This window comes from Herpailurus yagouaroundi, unplaced genomic scaffold (assembly GCF_014898765.1).
Source record: "Herpailurus yagouaroundi ecotype Mexico unplaced genomic scaffold, PumYag 139, whole genome shotgun sequence".
Taxonomy (NCBI): domain Eukaryota; kingdom Metazoa; phylum Chordata; class Mammalia; order Carnivora; family Felidae; genus Herpailurus; species Herpailurus yagouaroundi.
The window spans coordinates 5,961,359-5,983,690 of record NW_024412394.1 but is presented as its reverse complement, the minus strand read 5'-3'; the positions used below and the strand labels follow the sequence as shown (position 1 = coordinate 5,983,690).

The following is a 22,332-nucleotide window of genomic DNA, read 5'->3' as shown; positions in this document are numbered from 1 at the left end:
TCCTGTCCTTGAGCCTTCCCTGGCCACACACAATGCACCAGGAGGCTGAAAGAAAGCCTATCCCAACAGCACGAGGTGTTTAGAAACCACAAGTTTTAAGTCAGGGGCATCTCTGGCTTTGCCTGTGCCCCTGCTTCATGTCCTTCACGTTCACATCCATCGAGCCTTTGGATCCATAGCCCTGAGAGTTGGGGGTGTGGGGGGAGGGGGAGGCAGTGTTCTTCCCGTTTTACAAGTGGAGAAATGGAGGTCATGACTTCTGGGCCTGGAGAGTAGCTGACCCTGTGCGGGCCCATGCACTGACAGTTCCTGCTCTCTGCTAAGAAGATTGAGAGCCGCCAGCCCTTGGGTGGGAGTTAGGGGGTTAAGCAGACTTGAAAAATGCTGTTGCTTAAAATCCCAGCCCTCGTAAAGAAGAGAGAGAGAGAGAGAGTGAGTGAGCCATGGTCCTGATACTTTCTGCTTCGTGGGTTTTGCAACGGGGCTGTCTTACAGACATGACTCTCCTCCTGTGCCATCCAGAGAGTTTCCATTTCCTGTCACCAGGCCTGTCCCTGGTCCCTAGCTAGGAGGGCCTGGCTGTACTTTTCCATACCTTCAGCACAAAATGCCTCAGTGTTTCTTCACCCTGGTCACGTCCACGCCCCAGTTGGCTGGGGATGGGAGGTGGGCCAGGGACCGTCCCTGCGTGATGGAAAAGGCTGAGGTGGCTGTGCCTGTTCTGCCCTTCTCCTGTCATGACCTACCTGGGTAAGGGTGGTATTAGCAGCCCGTGACCGGGGGGCCCTGGTTACTTATATCTGGCTCCCATTTCCTTTCCCAAACTGGGGAGCCTGTTTATGTCTTATTTCTGTCATCTCCAAATGGGGCCTTGGGGGCCAGCGCCCCTGGTGGAATGACCAGTGAAATCTGTGGCAGTCTGGGGAGTGGGGGATCCGCCCTTCAGGATGGGACTCCCTTTGCATCCCGCCCAGGGATTTTCACGACCGTCGGGCATTGTGGTCTTGACCCTTGTCTCTGATCGTGACTCAGCCTTCTGGTGGGATTTGATCTGGGCTTTGGGGGCCCATAAGGCAGAAGCACATCCCCCCCCCCCGCCGTCCCCTGCCGGGCAAAGAGTACCATCCATCCCAAAATGCCTGTGCTACTTTGCCGGTAGTTTCTTGTACAATTTATTCCAGGGAGGATGGAGGCCAGCTGTTGTCCGTCTCCAGCTGGAGACTGAACCAAAGGAAATGGGCTTGGAGTGCAGCCGGAGGGATTTAGGCTAGAGTCAGACAATAAGGAAGGATTTTATGACAGGTGGTTGGCCTGCAGGAGAATCCTGCAGGGGGCTTTGTGGAGAGGTATGGGGTGGGATCATGCTTGGACACAGCGGGGCCGGGATTGGGTGCAGGGTGGGGGGTTGCAATAAACAGGTGGGAGGGTTACTCCACAGGAGTGGAGAAACTCAGCTGTCTACCCCTCATGCAGAATTAATACCACTCCCTACGACCCCTGTGGGCTTCTTTTTTTTTGTTGGTTTTTTTTGTTTGTTTGTTTTTAAATTAGTGAAGGGGTTTACAGTTTAACTATCTAGTCTCTTAAACAAATTGCAGTAAATGGGTAAGCTTAATAATTCCTTACCATCAGAACCCCAGCCTTCAAGGATGGGTAGTTACTTATTACCCAGAGCCACCAGCCGGGGTGAAGCGAGAGGGAAAGGAGGAAGGAGCAGGTGGAGGGGCCGCTCTCGAGGCCCCTAGGTGGGGGAGAGTTTGCCTGTGGTCTAGGGTGCTCTGCAAGACAAGAGGTGGTTGATGTCAGCCACAGCCCTCCTCTCAAGGGGCATGGGTGTAACCAGAAGGCATGACCGAGGCAGGGATCAGGGACAGGTTTTATACCATGGAGGCAGGAGTGTGGGGGTGTCGGCGGAGGGGAACCATGTCCTCAGCATCCCAGCAAGGGAGACCAGGGCTGTCCAGAGGAACACGACCAGCAGCCTCCAGGGTTTAAGAGAGCTTCTTGGAACAGAGTGTCCTTCCAACTGCTGGGGGAGCAGGAAAGCAAGGACATGCATGGGAAGACCTGGGGCTCTCAACCCTGACGAGCCTCCTGGGCTCCCCCACTTCCCCACCCACGTGCCTCCTTCCTCTGAAATCCTGATGGTTCCAAAGTCTGCAGGGAAGCTGACTCATCGGGGCTAGGACCTCTGGGGGCTTTGGCCTTGCAGACAGGTGGGGTGGGGTGGGGCGGGGTGAGGCAGGGGAGAGGCACTGGGGCAGAGAAACAACAGAGCCATCAATGCGGGCTGCCCTCACCTACCAGGACTGCCCACCTTACCCAGCAGAGCCAGAACCCACATCAACTGCACTGGCACCCAACTTTGTGTACTGGAAGGTGTGATTAGGAAAGGCATCTGTCTTGGAGACTCAGTTATTCATTAATACTGAGTATTTACTGGTGCCAGTTTCCGTTCTAGGAATAAGGGATGAGTGAAGTCTGCCTTCTATCTTGGGGGAGACAAACAGGCTGTGGCCATAAGTAGTGTCCCCAGCCCTGGTCTTCCAGGCGGTGGTAGCCGGAAAGGAGGGCACTGCCGTTGGCAGCCAGCCCAGCTCTCTCATTGCAGCTCTGGAGGCCCCGTCCAGCAGGCATCCCCCCGCCCCCCCATCACCCTTGTGTTTCCCACGTTCACTTTTCTACCCAGTACCTGTTTTGGGGGCACACCATGTATGCCCAACACCGAGCCGTGCATTGTTTCATGTAAGGTGCACCCCAACCCGATGCAGTCTTGGTACCGCCGCTTGCCAGGTGCGGAAAGTGAAGCTCGGAGAGGGGAGAGGACTTGTCCCTGGTGACCTGCTGGTGAGTGGTGGACACCCAGGCACGTCTGTTTCAGAGCCCAGGCCTTTCTTGCTCATCCCTGGGCTGCTTGTGGAGGGTCCCAAACATGACGTTTGTGATTTTGAAGTGGCTTGGCCATCCCGGTTTGTGTTGTGCAGGCCAGCGTGCAGACCTGAGCTCTGGAGGACCGGAAGCAAGGTGGCGGGAGTGGGGCAGCCGGGCTGATGGTGAATCAGGTCAGGCCGTCAGCCCTGGATGGGGAGATAGCAGGTCAGCGGTTCCTGTGGCCTCCTTTGTGGCTGCCCGAGGGCTGTTTTTAGAAATCTTGCGTGGAGGGTGACTTCCGAGTTTGCACCTTCCACCCCACCACAAGGTCCGGGTGGATCTAAGAAGCATCCTGGGAGTTGGAGATGGGGAGTGTAAGCATAGGCTCATCCCCTAAATAATATCAAAACTAGATCTGCACAACGCTTTCGTAGCTCTGTGTCATCTGTTACCTTTGCCTACCTGTCTGCTGTCCCCTTCCCTGCTCCGCTCTGGTTGGCATTTGTCAACCCAGTCCCGGGATGGGCAATGGATGGTCTGGTTGTTTGGCGGAAAGGAGCCTCAATGGAGAGTCAGGGGCTTCTGGTCGGTTCTGCTCTGTGCTTTGCAATCAGCTTGCTGTGTGACTTCGACCACGTCACTAGCCCCCTCTGATTGATTTTCTCACCTACAAAATGGGAATAGGAATATCCATTTTGCCTCCCTTCCCTCCAGGGTCTTGGCCTTGAATGAGATTAGGGCCACAGGAGTTCTAGGTGTGAGAGGTGCCTGACGATCGTGGGTTCAAGTGAGAAGGAGGGGAGTGCCAGCTCCATGCTCTTCCTGGGCCTCGTTAGAGCTGCTGGCTGGGGCCCAGAGAGGTTTGCTGGCTTGTATGGAAAGGACGAGCCAGAAGCTGAACCCTGTGTGGGGCACTTTCACTCCCAAGTGTCCCCATCCCAGAACAGGGGACTGTTCTGTCCACCTGGCATGCTTGAGGGGTCCTGGCCGAACAATTTTCTCTACATCTGGGAAGGCCTCTAGAGAGATGTCCGACACTCCCAGAATTTGGATTCTGGGGGCAGGGAAGAGGCCAAGTCATGAACCCAGGCCCCAGGCCCCAGCATCCCAGATCAGGAATTGATGGTAGCAGCACAGGACATGACATGGCCAGGCCATGGTCACCCCGGGCAGGGCAGTGGGTGTGAATTGTTGGGCAGAGAAGCTGAGGTGGATAAAGGATATCCCTCTTGTCATTTAGGTGTCCCTGGACATCCCACCTGCCCTGGGTCCTTAAGAAGATGAAGCAGGAGGTGGATTTGGGGAACATGGCTCCAGAGGATCACCTTGTGTGTGTGTTCGGGTGGGAGGAAGTGCTCTCAGGCAGCAGTGCCGGGAGACCCCAAGCTGGGCTGGCGAGGTCCCCTATGTCTGCACACACCGGGATTTCCAGTCCAGTGCGTCTGCTGAGCCTTCCAGCGCCTGAGAACACTTGCTGACGCCCCATCCTGAGCCCAGACCCCAGCAGCCCTCACTGTTTGCTTTAGCCAAGCCTGCAGCCTTCCCAGGTCAGCCAGTCCCTGCAAAGCTCTGCCCTGGGCTCAGCTCTCACGGGAGGGGGCCCCCAGCTGCTGGGGGGTTACCAGAACAATGGGGGCAGGGTCACCTGCCTTGTTTTTATTGTCCCTCCCGAGTACAAACAGGGCTCCCGGGCCTGAGAAAATCGGAAACCCAGAGATTTCTGTTGAAAACGTACTCCCCTCTGGCATGGGCTTGCCCCTTGGAGCGTGAGATCCAGTGGTGCTTCTGAGCTCCGCAGAGGCTGCTGAGAGATGGCCTGGGAGGGTGCAGGAGGGGAAGCCCAAAGGTGGGCTGGAGGACAGCCATGCTTCCACGGCCTGCTGCACTGGCTCAAGGGGCGGGGCTGGCCTCGGGAGGGAGGACAGTTTAGGTCTGGGGCAGTGGCTTTGAAATTGGCCGCTTATAATAGTAGAGTCACCCGGGGCAGATTTAATCATCTTAGTTTCGTGCCCCAGACCATTGCTGGCCGATTCCCCGAGGGCAGGACCCCGGCAGGAGTACTTTCCCAATCTCTCCCCCGGGGACCATCTCTACGCACAGTCTCGGTTAAGCAGTAGTATGGTGACCCCTGAAGTGTGCCTTGAGGACATGGTGGTGTACCACTTGCCACTTTGCCTAATGAGGTTGTGCGGGTTTCTGTAGGTGTGACCAACACTGCAGGGGACTGTGCTGTGTTCTGTACACAGCCCCGCCCGAGACACCTGGGCTGAGGGAGGGCAGCCCAGACCAGCACCGGCACATTACTTTAAGGACCAAAGAGAAGTAGACGCAGTGAGGTGCCTTCTCCGTCCTGCAGTCCTGCATCCTCCAGGGGACACAAGGAAGAGGAAGCGTGATCGAGGAGCAGGGCTCACGCCTGATGTGGGTGACCTGACTTGCTGGGGGCTCAGGAGGAGCTGGAGCTGGTGGCCAGTGAACTGAGTCTCGAGAATGAAAATGTATCTTCTCAAATGTGCTGTGGATTGGGGATTTGGGAAGTGCTGAACTGGGCCCAGAAGTCATGATTCTGGGCAGAGGAAATTATGCATTGTACAGGCAGGGGGACCCCGGGAGTCCCAGACCAACCTCTTCATTTTACAGAGAAGGAAGTGGACAGAGGTCCAGGGTTCCAGGAAGATCTCAGCAAGTGGCTGGCAGAGTGGAGCTGGACCTGGGTCCTCAGCCCTATTGCCTAGCCCACCAACCTAGCATTCCAGCCACGTGTCCAACAATTCATCTTTCCTTCTTTCCTCTAAAAACATAATAAATACTCCATGGGTGGGCACTGGCACAAATCTGAAAGTTACAGATAAGCAAAAAAGAAGTTAACAAAGTCCATACCGCAATAGCTGAGGTCTGGTCTCAACTGAGATGCGGTGTGGCCCTGCCCCCTTGGGTCCCTGCACCTGCCACAGACACCTGCTTCTTCCCCGGGAGCGATAGGGCCTGCAGCTGGCACAGGTATCAGGGTGGCACCGCCTGGCCCTCGCCAGTACCCCGTTCATAAGGTGTGCCTGCCTTCCCAGCCACACCCTGGTCACCTGGGCTGAGGGGAGAGGCCAGTGAGAATGCCCAGGGGCAGGGAGGTGGAGGCTTGGAGCCTGGCGTCCACGCCCATCACCCCACACTAAGCAGTGAGTGTCTGCATGTCAGAATCCCCCGTGGGGTTTGTTCACTACCCAGGTCAACTACACAGAACACTTGCCGGGGGGCCCAGGCACTGTAGTTATTTAACGTCCCCCTCCCCCCCCCCAACCCCGGGAGGGGGTTGTGTTGGGCAGCCTGGACTGAGAGCCACTGCCTCAATGACTGTGTGGTATCTAAGGCCCCTGAGCCTCAGTTTCCTCATCTAAAAACAAGCCCAGCACCCTCTCCGCCATCCCCAGTTAGGGAAAGCTTGAGAAGTCAAGTCAGTCTGAGCGGTGCAGAGGGACAGCGGATGGAGATAATCGAGGGCTTAACTTTAGTCTTCCACTCTCTAATTGGTTTTAGGAATAAGATAGTTAACAGGTGCTCACCTTCCAGCCGGGGCACTTTCACTCTGCCAGCAGTCCCAGAAAGGACTGTCTGATGGAGGACTGGCCCGCAGCTGGACAGACGAGCCGTTCCCCACTAGCCCCCCACATCCCCACTCCCGTTTCTCAAACTGCTCTAGGGAGTCCCCACGTAGGCTCTGGGGTCCCCCTCCCCTCCTCCCTTTATCTGTTCATTAGTTCAGGTGTTAAAGGATTTGATAAACATTGTTGTAAACAAGTCCATACTGCAAATACTTGCTTGGAAAGTGCCTGAGATAGGTTTACTAATCTCCACTTGATGTCAGTCCTGTTCACAACACTCCCCCTGGGCCTCCACTTCCCCCCCCCCCACCCCAGCCCCCTGTTCAGAGGGGTTGTTAGACTAGATGGACATATGGACAGACAGGGACACGCAGGGAGAGGCCAGCAGGGGCTGGGTGGTAGGTGGGTGCTGTGAGTCGGGGGGCAGCTGGGCCGGGAGCTGGGGCCAGGGTTCAGACAGGCTGCCTAGGCCCCAGCCTCAGCCCCTCCTGGCGGGCACAGTGGGGGTCGCAGTGTGTGGCATGTTTCTCACCCCCAACTCACACCTTCCCACAGTCTGCTTGCCTTGCTTGGGTGCTTAGGAAACTGGCCAGGATGACTGGGAGCCTCTGGGTGGCAGAGATCAGGAGAGATGAGCCTTCTGAGGGATGGAACAGGGTATCTTGGGCGAGCCTCTGTTTCCCCTGCCAGGGAGAGCTTTAACACACACCCGCGTTCCCCAGGTTCTCTGGCTGCAGCTGATCCCGTCCCCCTTGTGAGTTGTTTTGGTCCCCCTTGGTGTTGGAGAAGTCCCCCTGTGCCCTGAGGAAGCCGACTGACTGCTCAGACTGACAAAGGAAGCTTTCACTGTTAGAATAGGAAGAGGTGGGAAAAGGCTGCAGGTGTGAGGGAGCTCGGGGTCAGTGTCCCCTGTTCTCACCCAGGCCTGTCCTCCAGGTTCAGGGAAGTTAACCCTTTGCCCTTTGATTTAACCTTGGGGACGAGGGGTCTTTCCCCCTGGGTCTCAGATCCTCTTAGGGTTTGGTTTCCTCACGGACCCACATGACAAGTCACAGTGCAGATTGCAGGTGCGTTTATTCAGTGCTTACGATGATGTCCTGCATGCAAAAAGCGTGTGTTCAGGAGACGGGTTATTCTTAGCACATGGAGAAACTGAGGCTGATAGGCTAAGTTATTTACCAAGAGACTTGATGTCAGCCATTGGGAGCCCTCTGCCTCCCGACATGAAGGCTGAGCCACAGAGAGCCTGCTAGTAAGTGTTTCTACCAGGGTTCACTTCTATCTTCCCTCTCCTCTCTCTGCTCACCTGTTGCCCCCAGGACAGTTTCCAAAGGGGACTGCCTCCCCTTCCTGCAGAAAGGACAGTCCTTCAGTCTCCCCAGGGACTCTCCCAGCTCTGCCATCCTGGCCTTGGCCGAGGGGGCTTTCATCTGTCTCCCGCACCTCACCCCTTCCCCAGTCCTCTGCCCCCTCTCAGAGTCTAGCAATCACTGCCCTTCACCCCACCCTCAGTGCCAGCTGGAGGCTGGTGGTTTCAGTGGTGTCTGCAGCCAGCCCTTGGCCCTGCCAGCCCCCGCTCTTGCTGGGGTCTGACTCTGCTTCCCTCTCTCTTGCCGGGTTCAGGCCTCCACCTTGTAGCTGCTGAATTTAGTTGAAACCCAGCTGCAGAGCAATACTGGGAAGGTGTTGAAGGGAGACCCCTGGGGGATGAGTCAGTCCAGGCCAGAGAATATACATTCATTGAAGATCATTTACTCACCCATGTAACCAGCACCTTCGACGTGCCAGGCAGTGTCCTAGGTTCTGGGAATACAGCAGTAGAAAAGAAAACAAAAGCCCTGTCCTCATGGAGCTTATGTTCTAGGGGAGTCTGCATTCCTGCAGATTTCTCTCGAATTTGCTTGGAAAGTTGTGTTTCAGAGACCTGGCTCCAGTCCTTGTAGCTAAGAAGCCCACCCTGAATCCCCTGCTCCCCTCTCCCCATCTGTAGGTAGCATGGGGTGGGGGCGTTAAGAGCCAGACTGCCTGAGTTCACTCCTCAGCTCCACCACAGACAAGCTGTGTGACCTTGGGCCACTTACTTAATTAGCCTCATTGTCCTCATCTGTAATTGGGGGCAACAGCACCTGCGCTTTAGGCTTGTAAAGATTCAGGGAGCTGAGTGATTTAAAGGGTTTGGTTGGTGTCAATCATATAACCGCTCAAAATCCACTGCTATCCAGATATCAACTGTTCTAATCTGTTAAATAAGGATTAACAGACCGTGCCCCCCTCACAAGGGGGCTGGGAGGGCCAGGCGGATGATAAAAGTCCTTTCTACCCTGTGCTGAGCACCATGCCTGTGTGGCCGGCAGCTTTATTTCACCTTCCAGGCCAGAGGCCCCCAGCGCCTGAAATGGAACCGCAGCCGGGGTCTGGTAAAGGACTCTCGGCCTGCGGGCCTCCAGCGGTGTGTGGGTCCAGTGGAGGCTGGCCTCAGCGGGGAACCTTAAGGCTTCGTCCTGCATAGTGGGAAAGAGCTCTGTGATCCACCCCTGAGTCTACCTGGGAGCTGGAGGCCAGGTGGGGAGTAGCTCCGTGAGCGCCAGATAGCTGCCATCCCCACCCCACCACAGGAGGGTGCTCGAGGGGCAAGCCGGCTGGCTCTCAGCCCCACCTGCCTGTGTGTGAAGGTGGGCTTCGTGTCCCGAGCCCTGGAACTGGCCCGCTCAGCAGGATGAATCTCTCCAGGAAGGGGAGGCCTGGCAGCTGCCTCTGCCTGGGAAACCCCAGATCCCGGGGGATGAGGAGCTGTACGGGAACCGTATTTCTCGGACAGCGAGAGCTCAGGAGGGTGGGGTCAGGGCAGCTGGTTGCCTGAAGCCAAGGCAAGGGCATGTGGCCTCCCTGGAGGCCGGGCTAGAATGCTGAGCTCGGGTCAGAGTGGATGGACTGGTTTTAGGGCACTGTTTTTTCAGCTGGTGCGAAGGGGTGGAAGTATGCACTGGCCTCCTTCCTGTGGCCTCTGTGGGAAGGGGGGCAGGATAACCACGTCTAGCCAGGGCTCTCCTGGCTTCGTGCTTTTAGCATTCTGACCTTAGGCTACTTAGTTAACCTCTCCAAGCCTTACACTTTCATTTGCAAAATGGAAAAAATGACGTATCTTCCCAGCAGGATTCTGTCCTCATTAAGTAAGCTAAAGGCAGTAAAGTGTTAGCACAATACTCAGTGCATCAGTGCATAGTAAGCCCTCAGTAAATCACAGCTGCTTTGTTAGTGGGGGAGACCCAGAAGGGAGCTCGATCCCTTCCCCAAACAAGAGCTAGGCCCGGGCTGTGTGCAGTATCCCTTCTCCCATCACTCTGCAGGGTCATGTGGAAAATGAAAATATTGTCTTGTGTGAATTAGGGAGCCAAGTTAAAGAATCCTGTGAGTGAACAGGGGCCACCTCCTCCTGCTAGAGCTGTTTGCCTAACCCTGGGGACAGTACGCCACGTCCATCGTGGTGTCAGCCTGGCTCCCCCGTGCCACTCTCCCTAACCCAGGGATGGCCTGGATCTTGGGGCAGGCCCTTTGTTCTGGGAGACTGCCCCTGCATTCGGTACGACCCTGACCATCACCATGGAGTTGCCCCTGCCAGAGCCACAGCTGTACATGGTGGGAACAGGAAGCAGGCCCCCAAGTCCACATCTGGACTTCTGCCCCTCCCCCAAGCCTCACTTCCCCCACCTGTCGAGGGACACCTGGCAGGGTCACAGGAACAACCAGTTAGGTAATATGTGTACATACACCCCAGCAAGGGGTGTTTGCCACTCAGCAGCACTAATAGCCTTCTTCCCACTCCAGCATTGTGATGGACCCAAGCTGATTCTCAGGCCAGCTGCTTGGTGGCTGTGGGCAGAGAGGAGGCAACAGCAAGGAGTGCTGGGGGTGCCTAGGGGCCGGTAGAGCAGAGAAGAGGGGAGGGGGAGTCCCACTGACTTGTAACCAGAACCTAGCCCAGCCACGTGTAACCTCTCTCAGCCTGTTTTGTGACCTCACCAGTGGGCAGAACTGCCACCATTGGATTGCTGTAAGGGCTAGTGGTGCTTCTAGCCCTGGGGACGTTGGGAGCCTCAGAATGCCCCCTTCGCTGCCCCTCTCTGGGTGACCATGGAGAGATAATGGAGGTCTTGGGGAAAGTGCTTGGGGCTGTGGCTCCCTGATAACCCAGGGCTGGAGGCCGAGGCTGCAAGGCTATGCCCCAAAGGGCATAGGATTGGCAGAGGGAAAGCAGGAAACCCAGTTTTTCTGCTGCAGAGCTCCCAACCGTAATGGCCTCTTTGGTTACCCTGTTTGACACTTTGTTTTTTTTTTTTAATTAATTAATTATTATTATTTTTTTTTTGAGAAAGAGAGAGAGAGAGGGAGAGAGCATGAGTAAAGGAGAGGGGCAGAGAGAGAGAGAAAGAGAATCTCAAGCAGGCTCTACAAAGCATGGAACCCAATGTGTGGGGCTCCATCCCATGACCCTAGATGACCTGAGCCGAAACTAAGAGTTGGATGCTCAACCGACTGAGCCACTCAGACACCCCTGTTTTGCCACTCTTATGTTTGGTGTCTCCTTAGTACTTACTAATGATTCCCAAATCACAGATTGCCTTTGGAAAGCCAGTGTTCCTCAGCGGAAGCAGTGTTGGCATTGTGGGTTGGGCTGTCTTGTGAGTTGCTGGACATCTAGCCCCATCCCCCACTAGAATAGATGGGGGGGCCAACAGGGACTCTGTCTCCTCAATGTGCTGTCCATGGTGCCTGGAACAGTGGCTGGCAAGATAACACTCCCCACTTAGGCAGCATTTCCAGACACTTCCAGAAGGTGCTCCCGCCCGGTTGGGAACCCTTGTTTCCAGTCACACCATCAGCATCCCTGATGTGCTGTGGTCACCCTTGCTCTCAACACTTTCTATTATCAGAAGTGGATTACTGCCAAGAGCAGTCCATTCTGAGGTAGCTCACTATCCAAAAAAGCCACTCTCCTCTTCCTTGGGTAATAGATCATGTGAGGTCAGGCACCCACAGTGGAACAGAGTTCCCCATGTGTGACCCAGCCCTCGACAGATAAGATGTTGACACTGTCTGAGATTGTGTTGACTTTTCTTTCAGCAGCCACCCTCGTGTTTGTTAGTTTGTGGTCAGCTGAAACCCAAGGACTTCTCATTTCACGCCTATACTGGCCTTTTCTAACCCAAAGTGTATGACATGAAAAACTTAAAAGATGGTCATATCTTGTTAGTTTGGGCCCATTTTTCCAGTCCAGATGATTTTTGCAGTCCAGACTGCCATTGCAGTGTGTTAATAACTATCTTCCCACCCTGGCCTTGTCCGCAGTTTTGCATCCTTTGCAGCGGAGACTGGGCAGCCATCTATGTATGTGTTTTCTGTGTTGTTGATTAAAATATCGAAGAGGCCAGGCCTTTGGCATGATCATGGAGACCTCAGGCCAGGTCGATAAAGATCAAGACCTCTTGGCTGTTTATCTGCCTTTAAAGGGATCCAAATTAATCCCAGCTCTGCCCTACATTTCTCTGTCTTGTCCACATGAATATCTTTAAGCTCATCTGTTCGGCTGCCTTGTTGAAATCTAGATTTACTGCATTCCACCCAACTTCAAGGGTTTGCAACCCCTTTGGAGCGGGAGATGCACTTAGCTGAGCGTGACTCATTCTTGATGAACCTGCGCTAGCTTCTGGTACCCACCAGTTCCTCTTCTGATTGTGCCAAACTTGCTGCTGTCCCCATTTAGACATCTGTAAGAGTTCTGGTTTGAGTGTCTAGAACCCACCCCTTTTGTTTGTGTGAGAATAGGGACAGCTTTCGTGTTCCCGAGACTCCATGGGGATGAGCAGAGATGGCGCCCTGATGGCATCGCTCCCTGCCAGTGGTGCAATTCCTACTTAAGCGTTCTTTTCATCTGTCAGGCTGAGCTCCCCGGCAATTACGCTTTGCCCTTTCCACTCTACAACAAAGGCTGGGGCCAAAGGGAGCCGCCATCTGTTTGACATTAAGACACGGGACCCTGCTACATTCTCCTGCTTCGGACATAGGTTTAATTTCTGAGAAAACCGTTCGGATGGACCTGTTGGCCCCTTAGGATCTGAATGCGCTGGTACTCTCACGTGGAGGGGGCTCTGCTGGCTAGACAGCCAGCTCTCTGAGCGAAGGGTTGCAGGCAGCCTGCGGCCTTTCTGCTTTGCCACTGCACGGCCTGCAGAGAGATGCTCTGGAAGCGCCGTGAGGAGGCAGGGCAGCGAGTGGTGTGGTTTGATGGCCTGTCAGACGGGCATGTCATCATGGAAAATTCTTCCTGGGATCTGCAGATCCGTTTACACGGGCCTGCTGCTGCTCCCAACTGCTCATTCCTTCTCAACAGCCCCAGCCCCTCCCTGGTTTCCCACCGGACTTCAGTCACACTGTGGTGGGTTACAACTCTGGGCTTTCCGTCTGCCTCGCTCTTCTTCTGCCTCCCCTCGGTCCCAGGCTTGAGGTTTATAGGGAATTTGGCTGAGTTCCCGGTCTCTGGATTGGGTGGCCCACCTGGGGCCCTCTTTGGGGGCAGAACTGGAACCTCCCAGGTTTAAATGCCGGGCCCTTCTGTGAGCCTCCTTCTGGGGTCCACACCCTGTCATCTGCAAGTTGGGGTGAATGGTGGCAGGACTGAGGAAGGGCTAGAGGCAGTCTGTGGTCGGCCAGAACAGGTTTGGCAGCTATCAGTGTTCCTGGAATAGATAAGACTTCTTCTGGGGCCACCAGTGGACTTCCCCAGGTGGTCTCTCACCTGCTGCCCACAGTTGCTGGGAGCCCTGTGGGGACTGGTAGCAGGATTTTGAGTCGCCTTGAAATGTGCACACCACCTTTGATGATCTCTTCTGGACCAGACCTTGAAATTGCTTGGCCCAGGGCAGAGAGAGGGAGCCAGAGAAGGGAAGGAATGGGGAGTCTGTAGGGGAAGAGGGTAGAGTCCCAAGCATGGGGAAAAGGAAGCTAGCTGATTCGTACACCCTGAGACAACAGATCCAAGAGAGCCCTGAGCTGAGGTGAAGGGTATATGGGGGTCCCTCCCAGGTCTATCCTGCAGTAGAACACTTCTCTGTGGAGGGCTGTGGAGGGCTGGGTAGGGTGTAGGCATCCTCCTGCGTGTCTGAATCACATGTGCCTTCTTCGAGGCAGAATAGCCTAGCACAGTAGCTCTCTAAGTGTGGACTCTGGACCACTACCACCAGCATCACCTGGAAACTCATTTGAAATGCAGATTCTCAGACCCCCTTCCCAGACCCACTGAATCAAACTCTGGAGGTGGGGCCCAGCAGTCTGTATTTGACAAGCTCTCTGGGTGATGCTGGTGCACACTAGTAAGGTTGAGAAGCACTGGCTCAGTGAGAGAATGGACTTTAGAGACAGACTGCTTGACCAGCTGTGTGACCATGGGCACATCACTTAACCTCTCTGATCCTCTATAAAATATTTCATCACCTAATAAATTGGAGACAGTAACTGCCACCTTATTATTGTGATGATTACGAATGCTTACGGAGTTATGTACAGTGCTGTCACTTAGAAAGCATTGAGAGTCAGTCTGTGTCTCTCTTTTTAGGTAGTATCTGATGCTGCAGGACAGGGCGTGGCCATTACAGGGAATCAGACCTTCAACAACTGGAATTGGCCCAATGCAATGATTTTTGCAGCTACAGTCATCACTACCATTGGTAAGTCTTCTGGGACCTTCAGGATAGCCACTGCCATGCCCTAGCTCCACGGAACCTTGTAAAAATCCAGCTCTGGTCCCATCCCATGGCCTTGTTGCATTGTGCTCTTTTAACACTTTCCTAGGCATTTAGTCAGTCGTTGGTGATGGGCCACGCTTGGGAGATTGTTTTCCAGGAGTCCTCACCTGGGCTCTTGGAGCAGAAACGACATAGCCCAATAGCCAGGGCCATGCAGGAGGTTGAACAGGTTGCTCACTGCACAAACCCAGCCCATGCTTGCCTGCCAGGCTGGGTATTCTGATATTCTGTGGCTTCATAACCGACCACCCCAGAGGTTAGTGGCTTAAAACACAACTTACTATTCGCTTTTGCCATTCTGTGCGTTGCCTGGGTTCAGCTGGCTGGTTCTTGCTTGAGGTATGTAATGGCGGAGGCAGTCCTTGTGAGACTGGAGTCAGCCAAAAGCACTACTGGCTAGACATCCAGGACGGCTTCGTCCACTGCACATTTGATAGTTGACACTGGCTGCTGGCTGAGAGCACGGCTGGGGGTGAAAATGCACTGGCTTGGGCAGCTCACAGTATGGCAGCTGGGTTCCAAGAAGGAGAATCCCCAAAGTGAGCATTGTAGGACGTCACGGGGAGAAGTAAGAGGGCTTCTTAGACCTAGCCCACCGGGCATCACCTGCGCTGCATTCTTGGGTCAAGCCAGACACTGATGTCCAGATTCCAAGGGAGGGAATTAGATGCCAGCCTGCCGTGAGCAGCAGCACAGGCTTGCACAGGAAAGGGAGGGATTAAGAATGGTCTACCACGGTGCCCCCGGGGTGTCTCCCCAGAGAAGGCTGTTTGTAATTTGCACAGTGGTGCCATATGGACTAGTGGAAGGTTTACTAATGGTGAAAGCTTTGTCCACCAGGGAGCTCCCAATCTGATGGAGGAGACATAGCCCATGCTATCACACTTGCTCTGTAAATGCTCATGACCGTAGTGTGATCAAGTGAAGTTTCATTTCTTAAGTCCTGATGTTAGATCAATATCAAGTGATCTTAGGGAATGTGGGTGTGTGGATGTGGGTATGGGTACGTGATAGAGGCAGGGGCCAACGCTGGATCTGGGTCTGTCACCCCTGCTGTGGCTCTCTGTGCCTCACTCTCCTCTCCTTCCTCAGGCTATGGCAATGTGGCCCCCAAGACCCCTGCTGGGCGCCTCTTCTGTGTCTTCTATGGTCTCTTCGGGGTGCCGCTCTGCCTGACGTGGATCAGCGCCCTGGGCAAGTTCTTCGGGGGACGTGCCAAGAGGCTGGGCCAGTTCCTCACCAGGAGAGGCGTGAGCCTGGTATGTCTCCAAACCCTAGGTGCCAGGCAGCACTGGGGGGACCCTGGCAGGGGACGGACGGGAGGATGGGGAAGACCAAGAATGAGCAGAGGTGCCAGGGCAGATGGCAAGAGGGCAGTCCCAGGGCCCCCTGTCCTGTGAGTGAGGCCGGGAGCGATGCTGCTTGCCCTCTCCTGGGTGGTAAGCCTGTTCCGTGGCCTCCTGGGTGCCCCTGCTGGGCTTCCCCATCTCCGCCATGGTCTGACTTGGTCTCCCCACCACCCCGTCAGCGGAAGGCGCAGATCACTTGCACAGCCATCTTCATTGTGTGGGGCGTCCTGGTCCACCTGGTGATCCCGCCCTTTGTGTTCATGGTGACTGAGGAGTGGGACTACATCGAGGGCCTCTACTACTCCTTCATCACCATCTCCACCATCGGCTTTGGTGACTTCGTGGCCGGTGAGTCCTGCCCTTTTCCCCTTGCGTCTGCCTCCTTGCCTTCTCTTTGTCTGCTTCTCCTCCACCTGCAATTCAGCTGATCTTTACTGGGGCCCCAGTAGGTGTTCAGTGTCCTGGGCAGCCCCCCCCCCCCCCCCCCCCGGAAAGGGGTCCTTATCCCTCCCTTCCTGATGCAAGAGGAGTAAATGCAGAAGCCTCTTCTGTTTCCCTGTCTTTCTTGGGTCCTGGCTTTTGCTGCTTCCTCTCCCTCTGTTCTCCCCTGTCTCCTAGGCCTAGGTTCACTAGGGGCTCCGGGTAGGGCCTGGCCCCTGCGGGGTTTGTGCCTGTGACCCAGAAAGCCCTAAAGCCAAACCAGGAACCCCCTTCCTGTTACAGAGCTGCCGGCTTCCATCTGTCAGAGGAGCGGAGGGTGCTGTTCTAGAGGCTTGGCTCACAGGCCCGAAACTTTGCTCTTGCCACAGGCAGTTTAAAGACAAGAGAGGCCTTCTCCTAAGCTGCCCCACCCCCTGGGGCCGGGACATTCCCCTCCCACTCCTCCCCTACTTAATCCAGCAGGTGATAAAATTCTTTGGCTCCAACCTCTCACGGACTTGTGCTTGTGGCCTGCACAGCATCTTGGCCCTTCACCTTCTTGCCCCTGTTTGGCTTCATTGACCCAGCGTTTCTTCCCTTGATGCCTGCTGCCCTGCCCAGCTGACCCCAACCTTGCTCCAGGGGCCTCTGGTCTCCCCCCACCCCCTTCCTAGGGGGCAGGAGCAGGTCACTTACCCTTCTGCTTCATTGTAAAGGGGGACTCAGAATGCTAGGGCGGGGGTGGGGCAGGGGTGGGTGGCTGAGTGGTGGGAGGAACAGGAAAGATGCCTGAACACTCTGCTGACCTCGGGAGATCAGGGCCTGCTGTCTTGGTAGATAAATTTAGATGGAGGCACAGTCCTGTCATTGTCTAAGGGACCCTGGACAGGCAAGAGAAGCCTTTGTCCTGGGAAAGTAGGGTGTATTTAGTCATCCTTTCTCAGCTCCAGCATGACTCCAAACCTCTGCCTCAGTTTCCTTATCTGTAAAATGGATTTAAAAAAATAGCACCTACCTAATAGGGTGGTAGAAAATCATATGTGTGCGGAGGCTAGGACCCAGCAATGTTAGCATGTCCCTGGTTGTCATCTTGTGACCAAGAGCCCTGAGCAAAGTTGATAGCATCCCTCAAAAACACCTCTTATCTGCCAGGCAGACACAGCACCTGTCTTCAGGGACCTGATTTGATGAGGGTAGTATAGGCCTTGCCCTGCAGGAGCCCCACTCTGGAGGAAGCCCCCTTCCCCTAGTCCCTTTTCCAAGTTGCTCCCAATTGGGGCGGGGGAGGAGTGGCAAGATACCTAATAACACAGATCAGTATGCCTAGAAGCGAAAGTTGAAAATCTCAGATAATCCTGGAGTGTAGGAACTCAATCAGAGCTGTGTAGGATGACCCGGGAGGACTGCCTGGAGCAGGTGTCAAGAGCCTGGCCTCTGAGGAGGAGGATGTGGAGTAGGCAGAGCCCTACTGGAAGAGCCAGTCTGAAGAGGGCAGAAACAGGAAGTCAGGGGGCAGCCAGACCCCCCTGAAGGAGAATCAAGGCTGTCCAGAATAGTTCCTGCTGAGGCCAGTGCATATGGACCTCTTGGCCCGACCCCCAGCCCCATGCATATTAAGCCAGTGGGTCCATCCCCAGCAGTGGAGATGCCAGCTACTGTCTCATGTAATTTCCATCCTGGTTTTAACTGAAGCAGAACATACATGCCCCCAGAAGTGTACAGAACTGCTAGATGTGGTACAACGAATCATCGAACGGCAAACCTTCATGAACTCTCTCCTGATCTGCATGTTGGCTGTGTTAATAGCCTCCCCAATACCTTGGCCTTTGAACCTACCTTGCCCTAGGGAACCACTCTCCCGACTTTCAACAGTTGAATTGAGGCTCAGGCAGATTAGGGACTAAGATGGGGACATGAGTGACTGAACCATCAGGATGACAGGACAGTCCAGTTGCTAGTCCTTCCTCTCACTGTGCATCCCATTCTGTGTTCTGACACTGTGCCTGCTCTCAGAGAACACGGCTTTGGCCTTAACGTGTCTCCAGGTCCCTGCCGACGCTCTTCTGACCTGGGTTTCCTGTCCTGTCTGCAGGTGTGAACCCCAGTGCCAACTACCATGCCCTGTACCGCTACTTTGTGGAGCTCTGGATCTACCTGGGGCTGGCCTGGCTGTCCCTCTTTGTCAACTGGAAGGTGAGCATGTTTGTGGAGGTCCATAAGGCCATCAAGAAACGGCGGCGGCGGAGGAAGGAGTCCTTTGAGAGCTCTCCACACTCCAAAAAGGCCCTACAGATAGCCGGGAGCACAGCATCCAAAGACATCAACATCTTCAGTTTTCTGTCCAAAAAGGAGGAGACCTACAATGACCTCATCAAGCAGATCGGGAAGAAGGGAATGAAGACGAACGGGACTGGGGAGAGGGTCCCAACAGTGGGGCTGGGGCCTCAGGGGGGTGGGCTGCCAGCCCTCCCCACCTCCCTGGCCCCCCTGGTGGTTTACTCCAAGAACCGGGTGCCCAGCTTAGAAGAGGTGTCTCAGACGCTAAGGAACAAAGGCCATGTGTCACGGCCCCTCAGTGAGGAGGTTGGGGCGGGGCCCCCCAAGGATGGCTCCCTGACCCCTGAAGTGTTCATTAACCAGTTGGATCGAATCAGCGAGGAGGGGGAGCCATGGGATGCCCAGGACTACCACCCACTCATCTTCCAGAATGTCAACATCACCTTTACAAATGAGGAAGCCGGCCTCTCAGATGAAGAGACGTCCAAGTCCTCGATAGAGGACAACCTGGCAGGGGAGGAGAGGCCCCAGGAGGGGGCCGAGGCCGAAGTGCCCCTGAACCTGGGCGAGTTCCCCTCGTCTGATGAGTCCACCTTCACCAGCACCGAGTCTGAACTCTCCGTGCCTTACGAACAGCTTGTGAACGAGTATAATAAGTCAGACTGCCCCAGAGGCACGTGAGGCAGGGCCGGCTCCCCACCCCACCTTCGATGGCTTCCGTTTCCCTCATCCTAGGGCGTCCTACTCTGGCCCCTGGTGGGGGGCAGCCCTGGAACTGGGAGTGGGGGGCCAGGGGCCTTCCTCACCTTCCATCCCCTGCAGCTAGATGCTACTGGCAAACATAGCATGTGCCCAGGACAGGGCCTCTGTTCTCCGGTTGAATGGGCACCCTGGCAGTGGGAGGCATCTGTCCTGAGCATGGCTGGTAATTTTGATGGTTCAGTGACCTGTGTGGGCTGGCAGGTGACCCTCAAGGAGACCTGCACCTGCATGGGTCTTCGTGCGTCATTCAGTTGAAAATGTCACACGGTTCTCTTAGGCCGGGGGCCTCGGCTGTTTGAGTTCACCAGTGTTAATGAGCTCCTGTGAGCCCAGCACCGAGTCAGGTATTTCAGAAAAGAGGCAGGGGAGGGCATTGTGAGACCCGGGTCCTGCCTTTGAAGGAGGGTGTTGGGGTTGGGGGTGTTGGGGGTGCTGAGCATTTCAGCTCTTCAGCAGTAGCGGGGGCCCTGTGTGGGGCACATGTGTGACCATCCCCCAGGCCCTCCTCGTCTGCCTGTCAGGCCTCTACTGCAATCTCAGTAGGAAAGAGGCACCCAGGGGAAGGGAGAGAGGAGATACTGGGCAGGTGCTGAAACACTCCTCTGATATAAGGGCCTGGGAGCAAGCTCTGAGTGTGGCCCAGGGTCTTGTCACTGTGCTCGGACCAAGCCCCCCCCCCCCCCCCGCCCCAACCCAGAGCCCAGTTCCCTGATGCAGACACCCTTTGGCCAAGCAGTGACAGACGTCGGCTTTCTCTCTTCCCAGGAACGTTGGGGGAAGAGGGTGGCAGTAGCCAGGGAGCTACAGGAGTAAGCTCACCTCTGGTCCCAGCCTCCCCGTCTGGCTGGCTCCTCATCCCCTGTGCCCAGAACAAGGACCTCATGGCTCCCTGGCCCTCCTGGCCCCGTGGTGGTGGAGGGGAGGGCGGGCAGGGGGAGGAGGTAAGTTGCTCTTGGCTTACAAGCGGGAATGGCCAAATATGTGAATCGGCTCCTTCCTACAGCCACGGTTTACCATTTGTGTGTGCGTGTGTGTAAGTGTGTTTAAGAAAGAAAGGACTGGGGACAGGGGGAGCAAAAGATAATGTGAAACTGTGCACAGACCCTCTCTGATGAGGGGCCGGCAGAGTTCTCTGTGATGCACACCTGAGGGCCGGCCCTCTCTGCCCTGCGCATTCTGTTATTTTTAAATAAACTGCTGTTTTTATATACCTGGCACCTGTTGGCTTCAGAGCCAGAGGGGAGAGGAGGTGAACGAGCAGGGTCCCAATGACTGGGATGTTACATGTTCACCCTTCTACCCCCAACTCAGCTGGGCCTTTCTTGGTGACCTCAGCCAAGGTCATGCTGTCAAGAGTCCCGACATGGAGAGGGCGCCAAGGCACCCATAAGCGCGTGAGCAGCACATTTGGGGGAGAGGCATCTGTCACAGGCACCTGAGGCCGGCCAGGAGGTGAGTGATCACCCTTGGCCCAAACACTCTCTCAGCCCCCCGCCCAGTATTGTGGGGCTGGACCCCACCCCCCAACTTGTGAAGACGGTGATGGACCTGTGTGTCCACACCCGCATTCATCCCGTGACCCAGGGCTATGCTGGCTGGGCAACTGGGTGAGAAGGAGTGGCCTTCGGTGTTTCTGTGAATGTTTTAATGAGTTCATCTTTGTTTCCTTGCCCCACCTTGCCGGGGTGTCCCTGGCTGTCCTGGAATCACACTGTGTGTACATACTGGCAATGATGTCAAATGTAATTTATTTTAACCTTTTTACAATAAAGCCTGAGATGGACAGGCCAGTCTGGTGTGTGCTATGTCAGGGGTGGGGTGGGAGCGGGTGCTGGGCAGGGGCAAAGTGTGGGGGCAGTCTGGGAGGATTGGGGGCTCGGTGAACTGAGGACAGTGGGAGGGTCTCGTTGACTACTGGGGGGAGTGTTCTGGAAGGGAGAGGAAAAGGAAAGAGGTGAGGAGGGGGTGGAGGGGCAGGTTACTTAAGATGGGGTAGTCAGGGCAGGCTTCTAGGAGGAGGTGACAGTTAACAGGTCTGAATGAAGATTGGGGAGGAGCCTTGCGGAAAGTGTCCTAGAACCAGGAAGGAGTCAGGAGCCAGGGGAGAGAGGTGGGGGGATCTTGGCAAACTGTCAGCAGTCTGCCAGGCACTGTTCTGGTGCTTTATACCCCTCTGTGAATGAGCTCCTTTGATGGTGCAGCAGCCCTGTGCGGTAGGTGTACATGCTGTTTTACCGGTGAGGAAACAGGTACAGAGAGGTGACTCGGGCAAGATCTCAATGGATGGTGAGCCTGGATTCAAACCCATGCAGCCGCGCTCCTGGGTCTGTTCCCCAGCCACCGCGATGGGAGGAGGAAGCAAGCCTGTGCTTTTTGTGGCAACTGACGTCCCTGAAAGGGCTCCTGTCTCAGGAAGGTGGGACCAGCCTGGAGTTCGAGGGGTGGGCACCGGGGGCTGGAAAGAACGTGGAGGAAGGACTGACCAGGCTCAGCTGGGCATGTCTGAACCCATTTAACGAAAGGATCTGTCAGGCTTCTATGGTTCTGGGGCCCCCTGAAGCAGCACCACACAGGACATTAGTTAAACGTTTGCGTCTGTTGGGAAACACGTAAAGTTCTGTGGTTTCAGGGTGAGCCACGTTTTTCACGAAGGCATGGATGTGTTCACAGAGGGTCATAGGTGTTTACAATACCACCGGTTCTAGAACTACTTGATAGCATCCCTACCTCTGTCAAAACATCTCTCCACCCCTCTCCCTCTCCTTGCCTGCACCGCCCCAACCCCCACACACAGGTCCAAGATTCTCTGGCTTTGCTTAACACCGTTCAGCTTCAAGGTAACAATTCCATCACGCTAAGTGCTACCTTTATATACCTCGGAGCATCCCCGTGGCACAGGTTATTTGACCCCACTTGCAGCTAAGCAGATGAAGGCTCAGAGTCTGACTTTACCCGGCACAGCTTCGCACAAACAGAAGCACAAATGGAAGCCTGGGGTGGAGGTGTGGCCTTGGGCCACTGTGGCTAAGATTAGTCAGGAGCTTTCTGAGTAAAAGGTCTAGAAACAGGAAGGTGGCAACAGCTGGAGCAGAGGGTGGGGCCTGGGAGGCCCCAAGTTGCTGAGGGATCAAGAGCAGAGGCAGGGTGCCACGTGGGGAGTAGGAGTGTGGTGAGGTTTCCTGTCACCCTGTCATTGTGAGCTGCCTGGGATGGTCGGGAGAAGCCTCTGACAGGGAAATCCCTTGTTGACACCAGATT

General features: G+C 55.4%; 1 protein-coding gene across 1 annotated transcript in view; it reads left to right on the top strand.

The window, feature by feature from the left end:
* KCNK5 (potassium two pore domain channel subfamily K member 5) overlaps nucleotides 1-20,864 on the top strand; it is a 38,009-nt gene extending 17,145 nt beyond the window's left edge. The window contains exons 2-5 of the mRNA XM_040473399.1: nucleotides 14,077-14,188; nucleotides 15,359-15,525; nucleotides 15,795-15,963; nucleotides 18,128-20,864. Coding sequence (XP_040329333.1) covers nucleotides 14,077-14,188; nucleotides 15,359-15,525; nucleotides 15,795-15,963; nucleotides 18,128-18,993 — 1,314 coding nt within the window. The 3' untranslated portion in view covers nucleotides 18,994-20,864. The remainder of the gene's footprint in view (nucleotides 1-14,076; nucleotides 14,189-15,358; nucleotides 15,526-15,794; nucleotides 15,964-18,127) is intronic.
* The last annotated feature ends 1,468 nt before the right edge of the window (nucleotides 20,865-22,332 follow it).